This window comes from Oxyura jamaicensis, chromosome 18, assembly GCF_011077185.1.
Source record: "Oxyura jamaicensis isolate SHBP4307 breed ruddy duck chromosome 18, BPBGC_Ojam_1.0, whole genome shotgun sequence".
Taxonomy (NCBI): domain Eukaryota; kingdom Metazoa; phylum Chordata; class Aves; order Anseriformes; family Anatidae; genus Oxyura; species Oxyura jamaicensis.
The window spans coordinates 5,832,575-5,851,324 of NC_048910.1; the positions used below are offsets into that span (position 1 = coordinate 5,832,575).

The window sequence follows — 18,750 nt, forward strand, 5'->3', positions numbered from 1 at the left end:
TGGTCCTGGGCTCTAAAGAGGAGTGAGAGATGGTCCTGGGCTCTATAGAGGGATGAAAGGAGGTCCTGGGCTGTAGAGAGGGGTTACCTGCAAGGCACAGTGCCCTCAGGTGCTGCTCTCCTTTATCGGGTCCCCCAGCCGGGCTGAGGATTGTGTCTGGGGTCGCTTTGCTTTGATGTGCATCGGTGTAGTGTTGTGTGCAGGTGGTTCTTGGGACTTATTTTTAATGTTTGTCAAGAGTTCTGTAATTTCAGGCCACTTCCAAAGGTAAAAAGGTTGTGAATAGCCTGTAGGCAGGTTAACGTCCTTTCTTCTAGGACCTTTGTGTCATGCTTCAAGTGTGAGTTTTTAAGGGAGAGAAAGATGCCTCTCTTAGCCTTCTTTCTCTTCTGTACTTCCTGCTTGAGATTTGCTGTTGGCTTTATGTGATAAGGTGTAATTTGCCACTATAGCTTCAAATAATCTATAGAGGACAAGGGTGCTGTCCGAGCAACTCACACAACATCTGACTCCAGATAGAGATCTCTCTTACAACTTAAAGAGAAAATAAGTCTGCTACACAATTAATAACTGGAAGAGCTATTCATAACTCAAATAGAGTGTTTAGGGAAGTCAGTTCCTTGTTTTAAAGATTATGAAATGCTGTCTGTCAAGGACCCGTATTTGAAGGGTCCCAGATTGTTAAAATCCTTCAAACATGACATTGTCTGTAATCCATGTCTGCACAAACTTTGGATATTGAGCATTTGTGCCAAAAAGGGCCTTTGAATTATTACAATCTCTTACAACGATCAAGTCATTTAGTGTTTTAAGTATTTCATAATACCCGGGAAGCTTGTAACATTTAAACTTGCTTTATACAGTTTAGGAAAGTGATAATAAATAATTTCTGCTAGAGCTGAAGTTTTTTATTACTTGATAAAATGATTTGATCTGATAAACATTATCTGCTTTGTACTGTAGCTTAGTTCTGTGATATCTGGACCTAAGACAAGGCATACTTAAGGAAATTTAAATGTATTAAGCTAATAGGTCTTGAGTATCATTCATTACCCTGAATGTTCTGGGTTTTATATGTTGATAACTTAATTTATATTTTACCTGGTTAGTTTGTAATGCTATACTTCCTTATTTGGCTAATTTGAATCGGCTCTGCTCTTATGATTTCTTCTTTCTATTCTTTTGTTTAGAGCTCGCACTTAACATTTCTGCATGTCTTCCAGATGATGCATCCATACGTTTTTGTTTCCACCACCCTCAGTAATGTTTTGTCCTATAACAGATGATGAAGCTTAGGATCTGATTCTTTGCAAAATCTTCCACTGGATGTATCTTCTTCCTTGCCCTCACTTTGGCTTTTCTACGCTGTCTGTTCTTCTGGTCCTGCCCATGTTACTTTCCAGAAGAACAGTGAAAAGACTGAAGTTAGAAAGTTCTCATTTGCTAGAAAATTTGTGAGAGCAGCATAAAAAGCCTACCTTTGCCTATGTGTTTTTTGAAATATCCGTTGAAAAGATCATGAGAATTGTTTCCTGTTGGCTACAGCGGGGAGGTTTATATTTATAATTACTTATATTCCTTCCTGAGCTGCAGCACTATATTGTGAATAAAAGCTTGCTCTTAGCTTCATCTTTTCTTCCGCATCCATTTTCTTCCTTGTCCTCCCTGATTATTTTTTAAGAGCAAAACACGGTGAGGTGAGAGGTGATAAACATACTGATATATTGGCAAATCCTAGTGGCTCCTCTAGTAAGATCATCTGCTAATTCTTGTAACGTGTGCTCACTGGATTCATATTCTGACTGTGCTTCATTCTTACCTGTCTTACCCTATTTGAAGTTTGTGGACCTAAGGTACAGTAGGCTTTGCAACGTGTCCTGTTTCCCGGCAGTCTGCCTAAAGCAAATACCTCCAGCTGTGCTCTCAGTTGGCAGACACCTAGCACAAGCCACTTCCCCAGTAAGCTATTTTTTTCCCTTGTGCAGAAGGTTTCTTTTATTGCAATGGTTGTGTGGCTGACTGTCTCTAAGCTCTTATTGAATAAGGTTAGTGCACAGCAAATGCTTCCTAAATGACTTTAGGGGAATTGGTGTTCTGAGTTAACCTTTTTTTGACGTTTTCTTGGCTTAATATTTTCAAAGCTTTTCCCTAATTTTCCTGTAGCTTTGTGCCTGAACTTCAGCTACACTTTTGCCTAAAGTCTTGATGGTTAAAGTTTTGTTCTACATTGCAGCTGCTGTTAGTATCGTTACCTAGAAACATAACTCTTATATGCTGACAATATATATGATGGTGGTAGTAATACGAATGCCTGTTTAAAAAGAAAATTACGTGATGAATCTCTTTCATCTTGAATTGTTCTGGAATATTTCCCACTGTTGTACTATTGCTGAGCTCAGGGAAATGCCAGTGTAGTTCTTGGAAGTGCTGCATCAGTTTCTTTAAAATAAAAAAAAAAGGGGGGGGGGTATTAACTCCTTCAGTAAAAAAAATAAAATTCTTTTAGATGCTAGTAGAGTACTGGGTAGCAGTGCTTGTGTACCCCAAAGAGAGGAGCATTTACCAGCTGCCAGTAGTTTCTATCTTTAGATATACGTTAAGCCCATAATGTATTGTCCGGGTTGTGCGACTTGCTTTTATGCTCTTCGATTTTGATTCTAGGGTTTCCAAGGAGCGTTCCCTTAGCTGATGGTATTTGCATGCGTATGACACGCAGCTTGAAATGTAGCATTGAGCTTTTTGAAACCCAGAAATGTTGCAGCTATATTTATCCTTTAAGAAGGAATAGAAACTCGGCTGTGTTTACCATGAAGCGTACAGGACTTACTGACAATATGCTTGAACGACTGTTTGCATTTTCCATTGCTTCATATGCGGTCATTTCGTGTTGCACCTTGATATTGCTGGAGCAGCAGAAAATGGTAAAAAAAAAAAAAAAAAAAAAAAAATCAGTTTAAAAAAAAATTAGGTCAGGTTAGAAAGATGAGATGGGCAACCAAACGCAGTAGAGGCTGGCAAAGGGTAAGTGTTCCTGGTGCAAGAAAGCTATTGCTGCTGTTTGTATGTGTACGTTCATTCAGTATGGAAGGCTGATGTCAGAAAAACAGATTTTTTAAATCAATATCAAAACTTCAGCATTTTAGAGTCATCAAAGCGTAACTCAATAAAAGGACATGCTTTTTGGCTTTAATTATGTGTATTGGCCAAAGCTTGGATCCTGTATATTTATTTCTAGTATTTCCAGCAGCACAGGCAGATCGTTCAGTGTGATCCTTGTGGCTATGACAGCCTTGTCAGCCTTACTGTTGTTTTGGTCATGCCGTTTAGGTGTTCAAAAGAAAATCCCAAACCCTGTCCATGTGGGGACTTTACTAAGATGTTCCTTTTTTGACAAAGGACCTGTAAACATCTGTCCTCATTCTGCCAGTTTGCTGTGATAGAAATCTTAGTTGTTGTTTTTCATTATTATTATTATTTTCTTTTGCCTTAAGCTTCGTTATTCTTTAAGGATGTGGAGCTAAAGATTGGCCAGGCATGGTACTCTTGGAATATAAGCATGTTAATTGCTCAACTGCATTTATGTAAGGCAGATTTTTTTCCCCAAAAGGAGAAAATACTATTGCCATATGCTGCCTTTGAATGTAGCAGTGCTCTTTCTGGGCCATAACCACAACGACTGAATTAGCAGGTGCGTGGGTTAACTGGTGTTTGTCAGATCTTTTCTGTCTTGGATTGTCATTGACAAGGATCAGCTCTCTGCTGATTCTTCAAAGTGATAAATTCATGGTGGTTTTTAATTCGCTGTCTTAGTTGACTTCTTTCTGATCCCTTACCTTCTCTGCTATCAAATGAAGCTGGGCTCTGATGAAATCCCTCCTGTTCTCACCTGAGATCAGGTTTGTTTTCAAGGCCTTCAGATGGTTTCAGTGTCTATATACGTGATGCCAAATTTGGTGGCATTTTTCTCTGGGGCTGGAAGAGATGCTACCTTGCTGATTTTCACTCTGTGCTTCTGAAGCTCTTTGGGTTTATGTTTTGATGTGGAATATCAGGAAGGTTGCTTTTACGTTAGACCAAGCCCTGACTTTGTCTATGTGCGCATATTCTTTCAGGGCACTTCTTGCTAGCCATTTCAGTGGAGAGAACCAACCTATTTCTTGCCGAGAACCAACAGCAGGATATTGCTTTATCTCACTCGTATTCAAGTCGATATAAGCTGTATGAATGGGGGGGGGAGAAAAAAAAAAAGAAAGAAAACCAGCGGGTGTAAACCGTGTGCCTGCCGTGGCGTAGCGAGCGGGCTGCCCCTCCGGTGCCTCCCCCTCGTGCTGCGAGCCCTGCGCTTCGCCCTGCTCCCCTGGGGTGCTCCGGGGGCGGCTCTCCCCGGGGCTCCTCCGGGCGGGAGGGGGCCGGGCCCTGCCCCAGCCCCTGCCCGGGCTCCCCGGGGCCGCCTCCCGGGCTCCTGCCGACCATTGGCCGCGGGCCGTGTCACTCGGCGAGCCGGGCCTGCGGGAGGGAAGGGGAGGAAGCGGCAGCCGAGCCGCGCCGGGCGGAGGGGAGAGGTTCTGGGCGCGGCTCCGGCCCTCGCTCCGTGCCACTTCCCCCTAATGGCCCGTCTCTTCCTCCCCCTGTAGGGCGGATCGACCCCCGGCCTCTCCTGTATGCGCCAGGCGGCGCCGGAGCCTCGGACGGAGCCGGGCCGCGGGAGGGCTGAGCCGGGAGCAGCCGCGGAGGCTGCGGGGAGCGCTTCCTTCCCACCGGGAGCCGCAGCCCCAGCCCCAGCATGGAAGCCATCGCCAAGTACGACTTCAAAGCCACGGCGGATGACGAGCTGAGCTTCAAACGGGGAGATATCCTTAAGGTGAGTGGAGGGGAAGGGCTCGGGGTTCGTGCTCTGGCCCTCGGCTTTTCGGTTCTTCTCTCTGGTGAGTCGCTTCCTGTCCCTCTGCTGAGTCCCCAGCGATTGCCAGCTCCTTTTAATAGGTTACCTAAAGATTTCCTCGAGCCCATTCTGACCTCTTAAAAAGCAGGAGATGCTGTTCTGTTGCTGTGTTAAGCATACATGCCTGGAATATTTGAAAACTCGGTCTTAAACACTGTGGCGAATAGGCAGAAGTACAATACAGCGTGCTCTGTGCTGAGTTCCTTTCTATGAGAGGATACCCTTCAGTGTATTCAAGATCTGTTTGGTGTTCCTTTCCTTTGCCTCCTGCCAAAGATTCCAGTATCAAAGAATGGTGATGAGATTATTTCTCAGTAGGTAATCATTTAGCATCACTCTGCCAAATAACGGTGCTGAATTTTATCTTCAGGCCTGATGAACTCAAGTGATAAGCTTGTGACTGAATATTTAATGGATCTGTGCAGATGTAAGTGGATGGTGGAGTGCATTAGATAAATTTTGGTCTATAGTTCTTTCAGTATATAAAAGGCTTTAAGAATTCATCTTTAGAATTTGAGAAACACCAGAGTTTCTAAGACTGTAATTAAAATAACACACAGAACAAGCCCAAAATTTTGGTTGTGGAGGGAGTAAAACATAAACCCCATAGTGATTTGTTCTCAGCAAAGCATAGTTCTGAGCTGTGTTGCTTCCAAGTAGTAAGAGCATTATTGCAAAGTGTATTAATGGAGTTTCATTCAGAGCCAGTATTTCTCTGTAAACGTAAAAGATGGGCTTACCTTCCTGGTGTGATGCATTTACTACCTGAGTATTTTAAGATGCTGCTTTCTAAAATGCTTTGAGTAGAAACTGCTTTGAGAGGTGCCTATCTTGCAGATGTAAGGCTGTAACTCTGTGCATGCTGACAAATCAACTCCTGCAGACCTCAGTGGGATTACTCATCTGCTCAAAATGTTTACGAGAGAAGGGCTTGATTTAGCTACTATTTTAAGATAAGTTAGGAAAAGTCCTCTACGTATACACTTACTATGCTTCTAGAGCCGACATTTCAGTAATGAAATGTCTGTTAGAAATGTAGTAATATTGTGTAGCTGTTGGTAGATAATGGCAGCAAAAATTTATCCCGCTTTGAAATTTTTCTCTTAGAATAATTGCATCTGTATGTCTTCCACAATTCTGGCCCACAACTGACCTAAAAATGCCTGTTAGTTCTGCACACCTCAATTCCCACGTTCATGTAATAACCTTTTGCTGTTTTTAAAAGTTCAAAACTTCAGAACGCTAGATTTCTTTTGTGATAACCTAAGAGTCATTTTTCTGTTTTGGGTCACTACTAGCTGCCATTGGCTATTATACTGTATTTGAAGAAGGGCACAGCTGAAGTAAGCTTGTAGAAAGTGCTGAACAGGAAGGAAAACATAAATACAGTGAAGTACAGTTTATTTTAAAGTGTATTCTTCGTTATTTTGAGCTAGTTTGGTATAGGTGTTTGCTGAAGTACATGAGAAATGTCTTGTGTAATGTTTGTATTCATTTAAAAATATTTTCTTCTCTAAGAATTAAAGGCAAAATAGTTTTTTTTTAGACTTTTGAATGTTTTGTCTGTACTAAAACTGCTGCTTGTAGTAAAATGTGCTTGAATCTTGGCCACTTGATGTCATCTCATAGATACAAACTCTGTCATGACAACAGAAACGTGCCGATACGTATGCTGTTACATCATGTTAATCAGTGTATTTTTCCTAGAATACAGGGATTTTCCTACTCTAGACAAAACCTAGGTTGAACACTTCCGCAAAGCTATGATGAGCAGTTCTCAAAATTATATTTTTTGCTTATATCCTGAAAGTACAAATTGTACATATTTACTTCATAGATGAGTAAACTGAGGCCTAGAAATGAGGATTTGCTCAAGATCATCGCTAAAGTTACTGGAAATTCCAAGAGTTTCAGGGATCTTTTTTTCAGCATGCAGTTGTAGTGAGTTTGTGTGGTGTGGGAAGGCTCTCTGTATAAAGCTGGCGAACTTCAGAGAAATAAGCCAAGAACTCCTAAGAGTTGTTAATTTTATTTGGACTGACAAGCTTCTGTGGTAAATTGTCATTTTGAAAGTCTGGTCCACTTCAAAAGCATTTCAGTTTGTGGAAATTAATTTTCATCAGGCATGCCAGATCTGTTTTGTTAGTACTTCACTCATGACTGCGAAGTCTCAGGGTATCCCATTTGTGTGCCTCGTGATCAGTCTTATTTATTAGGTCAATCCTGCTGCCCTCAAATGAGTGACGGAAGAGAAATAAACCTGTAAGGTGTTGAATGCAGCTGCACACTTCAGTGTTTAAATATCCTTGAGGCACACACATAACTCCACATGTCTAGTGACGATTCCTACTAAAGCTGGTCTCTGCGCAGCTTTGGAAAGGCAAGTTAATTTGGGATGTAAGATGATGGCAAAAAATTGTTTTGTAGAGAAACGTTACACCTTAACTACGCTAAGGAAAGAACAAAATCTATAACCCTTTACTTCCCACTCCTTAAAAGTTCATGTTTCTGTCTGTGGGGAGAGAAGGCAAAGATGCACGCTGCCTGACTCCATCTGATTTCAGCAGATAACTTGGCTATGATGTCATGGTGCCATTATTGCTGCGTGCCCACAGATTCTGGACTTGATTGAACAGCATTTGAACTGGAGCCATTATGCTGGTTGTTAGTAATCTTGTGGCTGGGATCCAGAAGTGAGTGAAGATAGTTGACCTTTGACTTGCAATTGTAAAACAGCTGAGTGAAGAGGAAAATTGCTTGGCCTTTTCTTCTGTGGGCAATATATGGTAAAAGCTGCTTCTATAATTTTGTAACCCTGGCAGTACATTGGATCCTCATATTCTTTTGTTTAGTGATTCCCCGGCAGTGTATGGTATTGCCATTCAGGAGATACGAACTGACAGCTTGCTTTAAAGCTTTTTAATACGCTAAATGCTACTTGCCTAGCTTTTCCCAAAGGAAGGAAAGGTTGCTGTTCCCTTCTGTGTCCTCTGATTGTAGTACGGTGCTGCAGCTTTCAAGATCACCATTTTTTTTTTCATGTACCGGTGGCAGCTTCACAAAACGTGTTAGTGACTGATCCCATCAAAGGTGTGAAGCTAGCCTGTCCCATTATTTAAAAAGAAGTTTGAATGATTCCTGCTTGAAATTTTGATTTACTCTTTCACTTCAAATAGCTGACAGTTGTCACGATGCTTTTTCAGTCTTTTTCCCCTTTCACTTACTGTGTTTGTTGATGTTGAGACTAATTAACTTCAGTTTCTATATATATTTGTCATTCAAGTTCTGTGTCCCCAAAAACTAATGTATTTCTAGCAGCTTCTGGTTTGTTGGCCTTTGTGCTAGCTGGCAAGTGTCCAGACCTAAAGTGTGCTGATGTTTGCTGGTGGTTTGGCAAGACCAGAGTGGGAAGAATAGAAAAATCATCTGATACAACTAGTCAAGGCCTCTTTGCTCTATTCTTCCTCCATCTAATCTGAAGTGTACAATTGAATATGTTGGTACTCCGATAACCATTCTGCACTGGTATTACAAAATCACTAATATTCATGAATATCCTGAATATTGGATTTATTTTAAACATATATATATGCGCGCGCACACACCACTGCTCCATTTCCTCTTTTTCCTTCTTCTTTCCCAGGGCTGAGGCATAGCTGGAAAGTGATCTTCTGAAGAAGTAAATAAGTTCCTGTTTTCAGCAGTGGTCAGCATAATTCAGGGGTAGTGACTGACTCTTATGAGTAAAATTATTCAGATGGCGCTTTAAGTAGAGGACCTTTATCAGCTTTAATTTGGGGATTCTTACTTTGTGGGACACGCAAACCAGCTTCCCTATATACTAAAAGAAGGAATTCCTTGGTAGGAACTGATGATTTGAGAATTCCATTCAGCAAAGTCAAGATCTTTGTCCTGCTCTGAATGCTTCACAGTCACCTCAGGTTCTGTTCACGTGTTTGTTAACCACCAGATGTATTTTCTTTCTGTTGTTTTTCACAGGATTGTTTGCAAACAGTTGATGCTGAGGTGGCATTTTCAGTTCCTGCATGAAAACCATTTTTCTGTCTTTATGCAATGAAACAGTTTTGAACAGAGGGAGGGATGTGATAACCAAAGGCAGCATGGCCTCCCTTCTCTTCTTCCTTGTCCCTTGTCTTTTAGCTCACCTGCATTGGCCATTTTGTAGTGGAGTCTGTGATAGAGTGTGGAAATGCGTGGCTTGCAGAAGGGTAATGCAAAGATTTTATTTCTCTGTTATGGGTGAAATTGTCTTCGCTCTCATCCTTCTTCTCCCTTTCTTCCTATGTGTCCCCTTCGTCTTCCCAATTTTTTGTCAGGGGATGGACTCAGTGTAGTCTTAAAGTTTTTAATTTGTGAGAAACGGTTTTCTGAATCAGCAGTTCACAAGTATTGCAAGCACGGTGTGCTTTCTAGTGAAATAGGTCAAATATTAGAACAGGTTGCCTCGAAGCTGTGGAATCCCTATCCTCGGAGCTCTCCAGACAAGTCCTTGAGCAATCTGAGTAGGCTTGCTTTCAGCACCAGGCTGAATTGGGTGACTCCTAGAGGCCCTTCCAACCTACGTTATTCGGACTTAGCTGCAAGTGGCAACTCCCTTGTACATGATGATTGATTTGTAAAGGTGTGCTAAGGTCGTGTTCCTTGGCAGGTGTCCTTGAGTGAAGGTGATGTCATTGATACGTCACCATGTATTGTGATCTAAGACAAAACTGTCAGAAAATTACAGAGACTCACAAAGTACGTAACAGGATCTCTTTAAAATTGTAGTTATAAGAGGTGGTGTTCCTCTCCTGGTCTAACTGTTCAGTGCCTATGTTTTTACTATGAACTTCTCAAATATTGTTCCCTTGATGTGTGGTAGTAGCCAGAAGGTGCATTTCATTAGCCAACTTCCCTTGGCATCAGGGTAAGGCTTGTGGGGAGGAACTACCTAGCCTTCATGAGGTGCCTGTGCACAAAGGGAAATGCTCATGTTCTGTATTGGTAAAAGAGCACAAAGCCACTTGGAGCAAGATTGCATTGCTAAAGTTGTCTCTGTGCAGAAGGTACACACACAAAGTACTGCAGACGGAAGGTCTGAGGGGATCTTTGCCAGCTTCTGGAGGAGTAAATAAATTCCTCCTTAAAAACGGCATCATCATTTTTATTTAGTAGCTATTTGTGACGATTATTTAAAGTTGTTGCTAAAAGGGGAAAAAAAATGCGCTCTTGTGTGCAGTGTGCTACCTGAAGCCTTCTGGAGTTCTGAATGTCAGATGAGGCTCTGATTAAAGCTAGTAGCCTCTTCAGCTAATTTTATTGTGTTGACTTAATATGTATTGCATTCTGGTATAACCAGGGGAAATGATGCTAATTCGAAGTTCCAGCTGCCTTTTGCCAAATTAACGGGAGTGCTGTTGCAGTTTCTCTCTGAGGTCCAGCTTTTGATGGGACTGGTGTCACAGCCTTGTGAAAAGTGTTCATAGGCATATCAGAAAATCACCTTTTGGCTTGCTAAACTGTTTAATCTGCTTGTTCCTGAAACCCACGTGATGCTTTTTTGTTGTTATTTCCTGGCAACACACAAACATCTCTCCTGTTCAATTCAACGTTTCTCTTGCGATATTTGATGAGAGGGTGTCTGAGAATTGCAGACAATAAAATCAGTTACTCTGAGGGACATCCCAGGCATTAATGGGCTAACTTTGATTATTTTATTCAGTGAAAATGGTGAAAGTTTGATTGTAGTTGAGGGAAGACAAAGAGGGATTGTGACTTCGTGTGACACGCATAAAGGATCAAGCGTGTCATGAGTGGAGTAACCATGGTTCTCTGGTTTATGTGCAGAGCCCTGTTAAATGGAGGGAGGAGTAGGATCCAGGCGGTTGTGAAATTCAGGCTTTTCTGATTTCTTACTCTAATCAATAAGAATCCAGCTAAGCAAGGGGAGATAAGGAACCCAATCTGTGTGAGTAATAATATAAACAGTGAACTGTATTACCCCTTCATAAAATCCTGTGTGCTTTAAAGTTATCACTGGCTGGTGGCTATTTACCAGAAATCAATAACTGAAGCTTAAACCTCAGGAAAAATGTTCTGGGCAAAACTAATTCTATTGCTTTGAAAATGACGTAAAATGAAGTGTAAGTCCCTTAACACTGGAGCCAAAATTTTACAATCTCACTTTGAGCAAGAAGGAAGTGCTGTATTGTAAAATTCATCATGTTTGGTGAATTAATCTAAACCGGAAGAACTACTAAAGACAACATGAGTACGTTTTCACAATTGCTGTGGGGCTGAACTGTTGAATTATTTTAAGGCTTTTATAGCGATGCTGTCAGTTTTCCATACTTGCTGGTTACCTGTGAATTAAAATCTTTGCTAAGTTGTTAATACTTTGATTCATGTAGGTCTGAAAACTTTGAAAAACCAAAGCTAGTTCTAGAATCATAACAATAAACAACTTAAATATTTATATATTTAAAGCCATTCATATAACAGGCACCAGCGAAGGATTTGGCATTGTACATTAAATAATTGTGTGATGAATTTTGGGTTTTTCCTGTGTGTATGTAGCTTCTCGTTTCTTCTGGTCTGTGCCACTGAATGTCCTTTCCAGGTCTGACAGCAGCGTGTTGTTAAAGCACGGGTGGAACAGGGCAGCGTGGTGCACCCTCTGCACCAAGAATTACAGGTATGTCTGCACTGTGCGGTCAGAGACTGGACTGTAGTCCAGCTACCTGAAAATTAGCTTGGGTATCACTACAGGAGACAATGATAATGGCATTCTGGCATTCAGCGTGATTCACAGAACTTACGTGAAACTCTGGATGAATTCTTAGCCTGTGCTTATTTCTGCGTACCAGGTATGATTCTTTAATGCTCAGGCTAGCTACTCTGAAGGTGTTAATTAACAAGATGCGTGGCAAAGGATATGCATATTTCCTTTCTGCCCTCCTGCCCACCCCCATTTCTTCCAGCACTGGAGGGAAAGGTGCTAGCCAGAGAGATAAAGCTGGGGCTTGAGAATTTAATGTTTAGGTAGAAAAGTGAGCAAGGAGATGGATCTGGATTTCCTCTGATGCCTGATCTTTATGGACTAGAAATGGAGCTTTCGTATAATAATCCATTTCACCAGCACAGAAGCGAAAAGATACAGTAGGTCTCAGTGCTTTATTTCTTACTTGCTTTATCTAAGGTTTTGTTAGGAAGGCTGCCTTCAATGTCTGTCATTTCCAGTTTTCTCTGAAAATGCGAAATGCAAATGAGGAGGTGAATTGTATGCATTCTGCATTTCTACACAGATTAGCAAGCTGATACTGCGGTTGTTTGGTACACAGGTTCTTATCTGCAGCTTTATCCCCCAGCACTTCTTGCTCTTTCATTTCCTTTGCTGGCTCTGCAGTGGCAGTTGACATTTTTTTCCCAAGCTGGGCTAACATCAGTGACTAGGGTATACACGGGGAAATAAAAATGTTTTAGATCCTTTGGGTCTACCCTAAAGAAAAAAAAAGGTAGGAAAATACTTTGTGGCTTTTTTTTGCCTTGCCTACAGTGCAGGGAACACTGTATAAAGTTCTTTCCCTCAAATATCTATCTTTTTGGATGAATCAACAGCACTGTGGATCTCAATCTGTCAAGCTTCAAGCTGCAGTTTTGTTTGTCACGTTCTAGGCTTGTGCCCTGTTGCTGAATATTTAAACACTGATCATGAGTGGCACATGCCTTCAACTTTCAAGTCATCTTGTAGCACCTCGCAGGAGTGGATGTTCAAGTGAAATGGAGAAATGGTTGTGAAGCAGACTGTATGCCGTGGAGCCTGAACTTGTTCCCGTGTCTTCTATGCGTGATTGGTGCCACCATCTGCCAGCTCAAGTGAGAATTGGTTTAACAAACTTTAAAATGTGTTTTTCATGGTGACATGTGCTAAACACATGGGATTGTACAGCTGAGCTCTAATAGAGCAAAAAGTGAACTGTCTCCAAAACTGCTCAAGATAATTATTTTTAGGATATTTATTATATTCCTGAAACCCAGATGCTACTCTACAATACTTCCTGATTAGTTACTAGATGAATCTGAAATTTGCATTTTAAATGGTTCTGTTTATAATTTTCCTCAGCTTGTATTTTTTTTTACTAAAAAAAAAAGCTCTTTTCTTTAGATATTAAATAAAAACCCTTTTAAAAAATGTCTGGAAGAGCCTAAGAGACTTTTTTCCTCTTAGGATTGCTTGTTTGAATTTCTGTACCTGATCGTAGATCCTTTTGTCTTCAGTTGTTGAGGCTTTGAAAGCGGCAAGACAGTCGTGTTATTGAAGGTGCCCCATATCAGTTGTCCTTCCCATCCCATGGGGGCAGGCCAGCATGGTGATGGGGATAGGGCAAAAGTTATGACAGCTGTTTTTGTCTAGGAAGTAGCTTGTCAGTCTTGGTGGAGTAATTAATTTATAATTATGATGTTCAAACATTACTGACCTTTATAAATAAAATACAAAAAGAGGATACTCAAAGTAGATTTATTCTGTTTGTACCTGCTGAACTTTGCTTCTTTGCAGGCGTTCGTGTCAGCACGCACACTCTGTCATGAGCTGCGTGTTGGCTCCACTGCAGCTGGACCTCATGCAGAGAGCAGAAAGCTTTTCTTTCAGTTCAGCTAAACTGTAATTATACAGTTATTCTCTCAAACCTCTTATTTAAATAATTTGTCTCTGGAATTCATACTTTCTGCACTGAGCCAACCTGCTTCTTGCTCTAACTTGTACTAAAACTCTACAGGTTTACATCTGGGGGGGGAAGTGCTGCAGTTAGGCAAAATTGTTTCCTTGGGAGAAAAGGGGGGAATTCTTCATGACTTATGTATGAGCCAGCAGGTTCCACTAATCATAGCAGCTCTGCTAGTGCAGAAGGCTTGTGGTCTAACCTAGTCAGCCCTCTGGTTTATGAGAAATTGGTAGTAAATCTTAAACCATGCAACTCTTGCTGAGTTTGAGTAGGTTTTTCCATTCTAAATCCTTACGTGCAGTCAAATTATGAGTACTGTATCTTCTGTTATCTTCACTCAGGCATAAATGTGAAATATTTTAAGTATTTGATCTGTTTTTCACTTTCTGCTGTTAATAGTAGACTGTGGTCTGCTTGGAAAGCTATGTTTTGATTCCAGAATTAAGTGTATTTCAGAATGCTAGGAAGCATTTTAAGCTGTAGAAGTGTTCATCTTTTCCTAGTTCTTCTGGAAAATCTGCCAATTTGGCTTAAGGGCTTTTTCCTGAGCTCCTGTGCAGTTCAAGTCTTGTGTTCTAATCTTTACTACTACTTGGGGGCGTAACTAATCAGGGAAACCTCCCAAATTCTTTGGATAGAAAAACAAACAAATGCTTGAAGTTTGTTCCGCAGTTGCAGAGGAACACAAGAAATAAATGCAGGGAGAAAAATATAACGGAGACAAATACATTGAACCCTTTAAGAGGTGAAATTCAGCATGTAAAATGTTGCTTTTCCCAACCTTGCCTCCAAACAGCACTTGAATTTTGGTGGGATGAACATCAGCTTGAAAAACATGCCTTCTTGAGGCAGTATTAGGAAAACCTGTTGTGTAAGTATCCAGCAGCTAAACTGTATGTATTTTATGTTTGTGTTTTGCCTTGCATGTCCTTGAGTACTTTGTGAAGATGCATCCTTAACCCTGGAAGTGGTAAAGTGGGGACTGCTGCAGTTGAGGCTCTCTTCTGACCCCTGTCATGGAAGAAGCAGAAGCAACTTCTGCTTTCTCCTTGCCTTCACTTTTGTCCTTGTTTCTTAAAATATATTTTGCAGTAATGCTTCTCCCTTTCCTCTAGTGACACTGTAGTTTGTCAAAAGCTAATCCGAGGATTTGTCAGTTTTGACCACTTGTATCAGGGTGCTTAAGCTCTTTTCAAGCATGGAGCATCTTGATACTTTCTTACCATTCAGCAGCAAATGATGCAGTCCTTGATCTTCCCTGAAAACTGCCTTTCAGGGTAAGAGCGTAACTGGGTCTCTGCCAGGATGGATGGATGAAGACTATTGTGACTTACCTAGGAAGACCCTGAATGAAACCAGGAACTCTATTGACAGACCTTAAAAACAATGAGATAACCAAACTGAAAACAGTTGACTTGGCTTTCCTGGCTTCTGCCCCTTCCTTTACAGCTTGTATCTGTAAATCTTGGGAGCTGTTACCTTCATTCAGTCTGTTTAGATAATATAAAAAGGAGGAGCACAGGTAAAAAGAGGCTTCTGATGTTTCTATAAACTTTTTCTGATTTTTCTTTTCCTTGACAAACTTGTTGCATCCCACCTGACTCCTGTTTGGATTACAAATGTGTATGATGATGCTGTAGGATTAGATAACCATTGATGTCACTTGCTTTATGAGTAATAAGTTCCCTGTAGTTTTTCTTTAGAAGAAAGATTTTTAGCACTTAGCGCCATAAGTCATGCTAACATACTACCTGGTATAATTTCATTTTTTCCCCCATCTTCTGTCCCTCTCCACTTGTGAGAGCTAGCAGGATAATCTCTCTCCCTGTACACAGGGGGAGAAGATTTGCAAATGTGTTGTTTCTTTTTCATCGCTGAATTTTTTGAGCTGGGCTGAGTGTAGGTGCTCAGAGAGTGAGACAGTACAGATTTACAGCATCGAATGTTTGCTTTGGTTTTAATTCTTTCTTAACAGAACACTTAGGTAACGTTTCTGATTTAGTTTTTGCCACACCTATCAATCCAGGGTATTTTCTGCAGAGTGATAGTTTGGTTAAAGCCTACAGCTTTGTATAGTTACAGTTCTAGGGGGTCTGGGTCTCATTTTTGCCTCATCTATGTTCCTTTGCATACCACGTTTGATCTCACATTTATTAATTGGTCTCTTAGTATTTAAAGTTACCAGCACAACTCATCAGTTTTAAGGTTTGTGTACACAAACCTTAAGTCTTGGCAAAGTTCCACTTCACCCCTCTGTCACCTTCTCAGGTGACGGGTGAAGCTGTATGGGATCCCTTATGGGATGGCTGTGGTGCAGCCTTCCTCCGTTGTGGGTGTTTACCCTTTGTTTCCTGCATTAGCATTATGCCAAGCCACTGAGGGGGTTTCTGTGTTCTTAATAAGTGCATTTGTGGAGATAAGCAGAAAACCTGAGATTTTTTTTTTTTTTTAATGAAACAACCCTCATAAAACCTAGAAAAGCTCAAGTGTTGGCCTTGAGACTATTCTAGTTTGTCTCAATTAGTGATTTCTCTGTCCTCTATATGGTGCTATATTTTTGTTCTGTCTTGCCACTGATTAAATGGGAGGTCTGAGGTGAAGGCTGCCTTTGCTTTTATAGCTTTGCCAGAAGAACCCAGCTTCCAAACAGCTGCTTGAAAGTCGACTTAATTGGATAGCTGTGTGTCCTGGGAGGTTTTATGGCTTCATACTAGCAATATTGCTGCAAACCAGCTGGGACCGACTGGCATCTGTTCTGGTGCAAGATACGGATGTACGTAATATCTCTAGATAAGACCCGGTGCTGGCTTTTGAGTACCTAAGCGAGACGGGTTTCGCATACTGGAGTCCTGAGAAGGCTTCATTTATGTGAAAGTATCTACACTGCAAATTTGGAGAATTGGAAGGTTTCAAATGCGTCCACCGTGTTAATGCATGGTCTGAAAATTCCATTTTGTTGTGTAGGAACGATTGACCCCTGTTCAGGGCCCTGGGGGTGACATTTTGTAGTGAAGGCATTGATCTCTTGCTTGGAATCTCCCAGTAGGGGAGAGTTTTAGTGCCTTAGCTTTTACTGAGCCTTACAATGGAGATATTGTGTGACTATAACGTACTTGGGAGCTTAAAATTAGTCTGTGGTCAAATAATATACCCTAGGGTGTCAGTGACCTGCATTATGATATCCCTTCCAGGTTATTGCAGTGGAGCCATAACAAGTTCTATTCTTGTTTTAATTTGTTCTTGACCTGGAACAGTTCTCCTAATTTGAGACACTAATTAGGAGCTGGTTTTAGTTATCTCTGATCTTTTCCATAAAGAATTCAGAGCCTCAACTGTCTTGACTTCAGGATTCTGGAGCGAGTTGCTTACTGCTTTTGGCGCTTAGTATCTTCATTATTCATGTAAGGATGATCTTTGATTTTCTTTTTTTGCCCACAACCTGAGAAAGAAGCAGTAGACTTGTAGTGAGCTCTGGTGTTTCTAATAGTATGATACTTCTGTAAAGGTGGGGGGGGGGGGGGGGGCGTGTGCCAGCATTTATTTACCAGTTTTATATTTCTCTGTTCCCCTGAGATGTTACAGTTAATACTTCTTTTTAAATTAAAAAGTGATTCTTGTATTAGCGTACTAATTTTGTTAACACTGAGTGGTTTTAGATGAGTTTCTTTTCTCGAGCCATGTGATTGTGAGCTACAATGACTATTGGAGGCTCAGTCTTTCAAATCCACAGAATTCTCTTACTCTAATTTGGTGTGAGCAAATCACATTTAAATGTTTTATTTTCCTTGTATGGAGAGAATTGTACATCTATCAATGCTATTTTGTTAACCTTGGACTGAAAGAGGAACTTCGTAACAAGGGGAAATTTTTGAAGGCATCACTTTGATGTGCAAATGTCTGTTGCCCCCCCCCCCCCCCCCGTGTACAATTCAGAACACTGCTTTCAGGAAGCCACCACAACTGTAGTTTTGGACTTTTTCAAAGGTAGAACTGAAGTTAAACTTGCTTTAGAGTTCTTGGACCTTGCTCATTCTTAGTTTAAGTCAGAGTAGGAGCACTGTTATGACACTGAATTGCGCATGTGTTACAGACCATCAGGCAGCTCTCTGACATGGGTGTAGTCCTCACTGCATGGCTGCTCATGCTTCCTCCTCCTTCATCAGGGGAGTTACTGGCATGTTTCTGCTTTTTTGTCATTCATAATGGCTTCTGGCATTCTGTATAGCTTCCTCTTGGGGACAGAGGTGGGCCATTCAGTTACGATAGCCATCCTTGTTTTCAAGGAATAATCCTTACTGCTCAACACCCAGTTCCTTGTTTAGGGTTCAGACATCCCTCTCTCCAGCTCTTCAGTCTATCGTTAATTATCAAAGTGTGTTTTCCTCAATCTAATGAGGATTGGGTATTTTTACAGGCTTTGTTGTGGGGTGTTTTTTCCTTTCTTTTTAAAGGTCTAATCTTTCCTGTTTCACCAGAAATTGTTGGGCTTTTTATGGTTAAATTTAGGCCATTTTAATTCTGCTTTCTGTCATTCCAACTTCACGAGTACAGAATTAGGGATGTTTCACTGCTATCAGTTCTCCAGAAATTGAACCATAATCTAATGAGGAGTTTGGAGAAGAAAGAAAAGCGGGTTAGTCTTGGAGTGAATCAATGCTTTTAACCAAGATCCATTATGATCCAAAGATAGGCTAAGCTCACTGAAAGACTTCTGGGATGCAACAGTTTTAGTCCATACCAGACTGAAAGGAATCATAAACTTTATCTTAACGTTATCACAAAGGAAGGGTCAATATGAGATGTTAGCACACCAAACCTACGCTGTATTTTTACAGAATTTGGTGCGTTTCCCCTCTAGAGGTTTACGTATGCTAAAGCACCGAAGAAGCCTTGTGCTGGAAAGGCTGGTAGTTTTGGCACTCTCATAAAAGCTGGGGCTGTGGATAAGTTTATTGCCTAAGTCTTTATAATAAAATGACTGAGGGTACAGCATTGAGAATATTGACGCACAACTTGTATCCCTCATAATCAAATAGCTAAAAAACCTGGAAGTGAAGGGTTTGTATCTGAAGCAAGTTGGTTTAG

General features: G+C 41.1%; 1 protein-coding gene and 1 long non-coding RNA gene across 2 annotated transcripts in view; both read left to right on the plus strand.

The window, feature by feature from the left end:
- Position 1: 1 nt before the first annotated feature.
- On the plus strand, positions 2-2,922 carry LOC118175652. The gene is made up of 2 exons (XR_004755058.1): positions 2-32; positions 63-2,922. It is a non-coding gene; the product is annotated as an uncharacterized LOC118175652 (long non-coding RNA).
- A 1,603-nt stretch (positions 2,923-4,525) lies between these two features.
- GRB2 (growth factor receptor bound protein 2) overlaps positions 4,526-18,750 on the plus strand; it is a 44,011-nt gene continuing 29,786 nt past the window's right edge. The window contains exon 1 of the mRNA XM_035342279.1: positions 4,526-4,861. Coding sequence (XP_035198170.1) covers positions 4,784-4,861 — 78 coding nt within the window. The 5' untranslated portion in view covers positions 4,526-4,783. The remainder of the gene's footprint in view (positions 4,862-18,750) is intronic.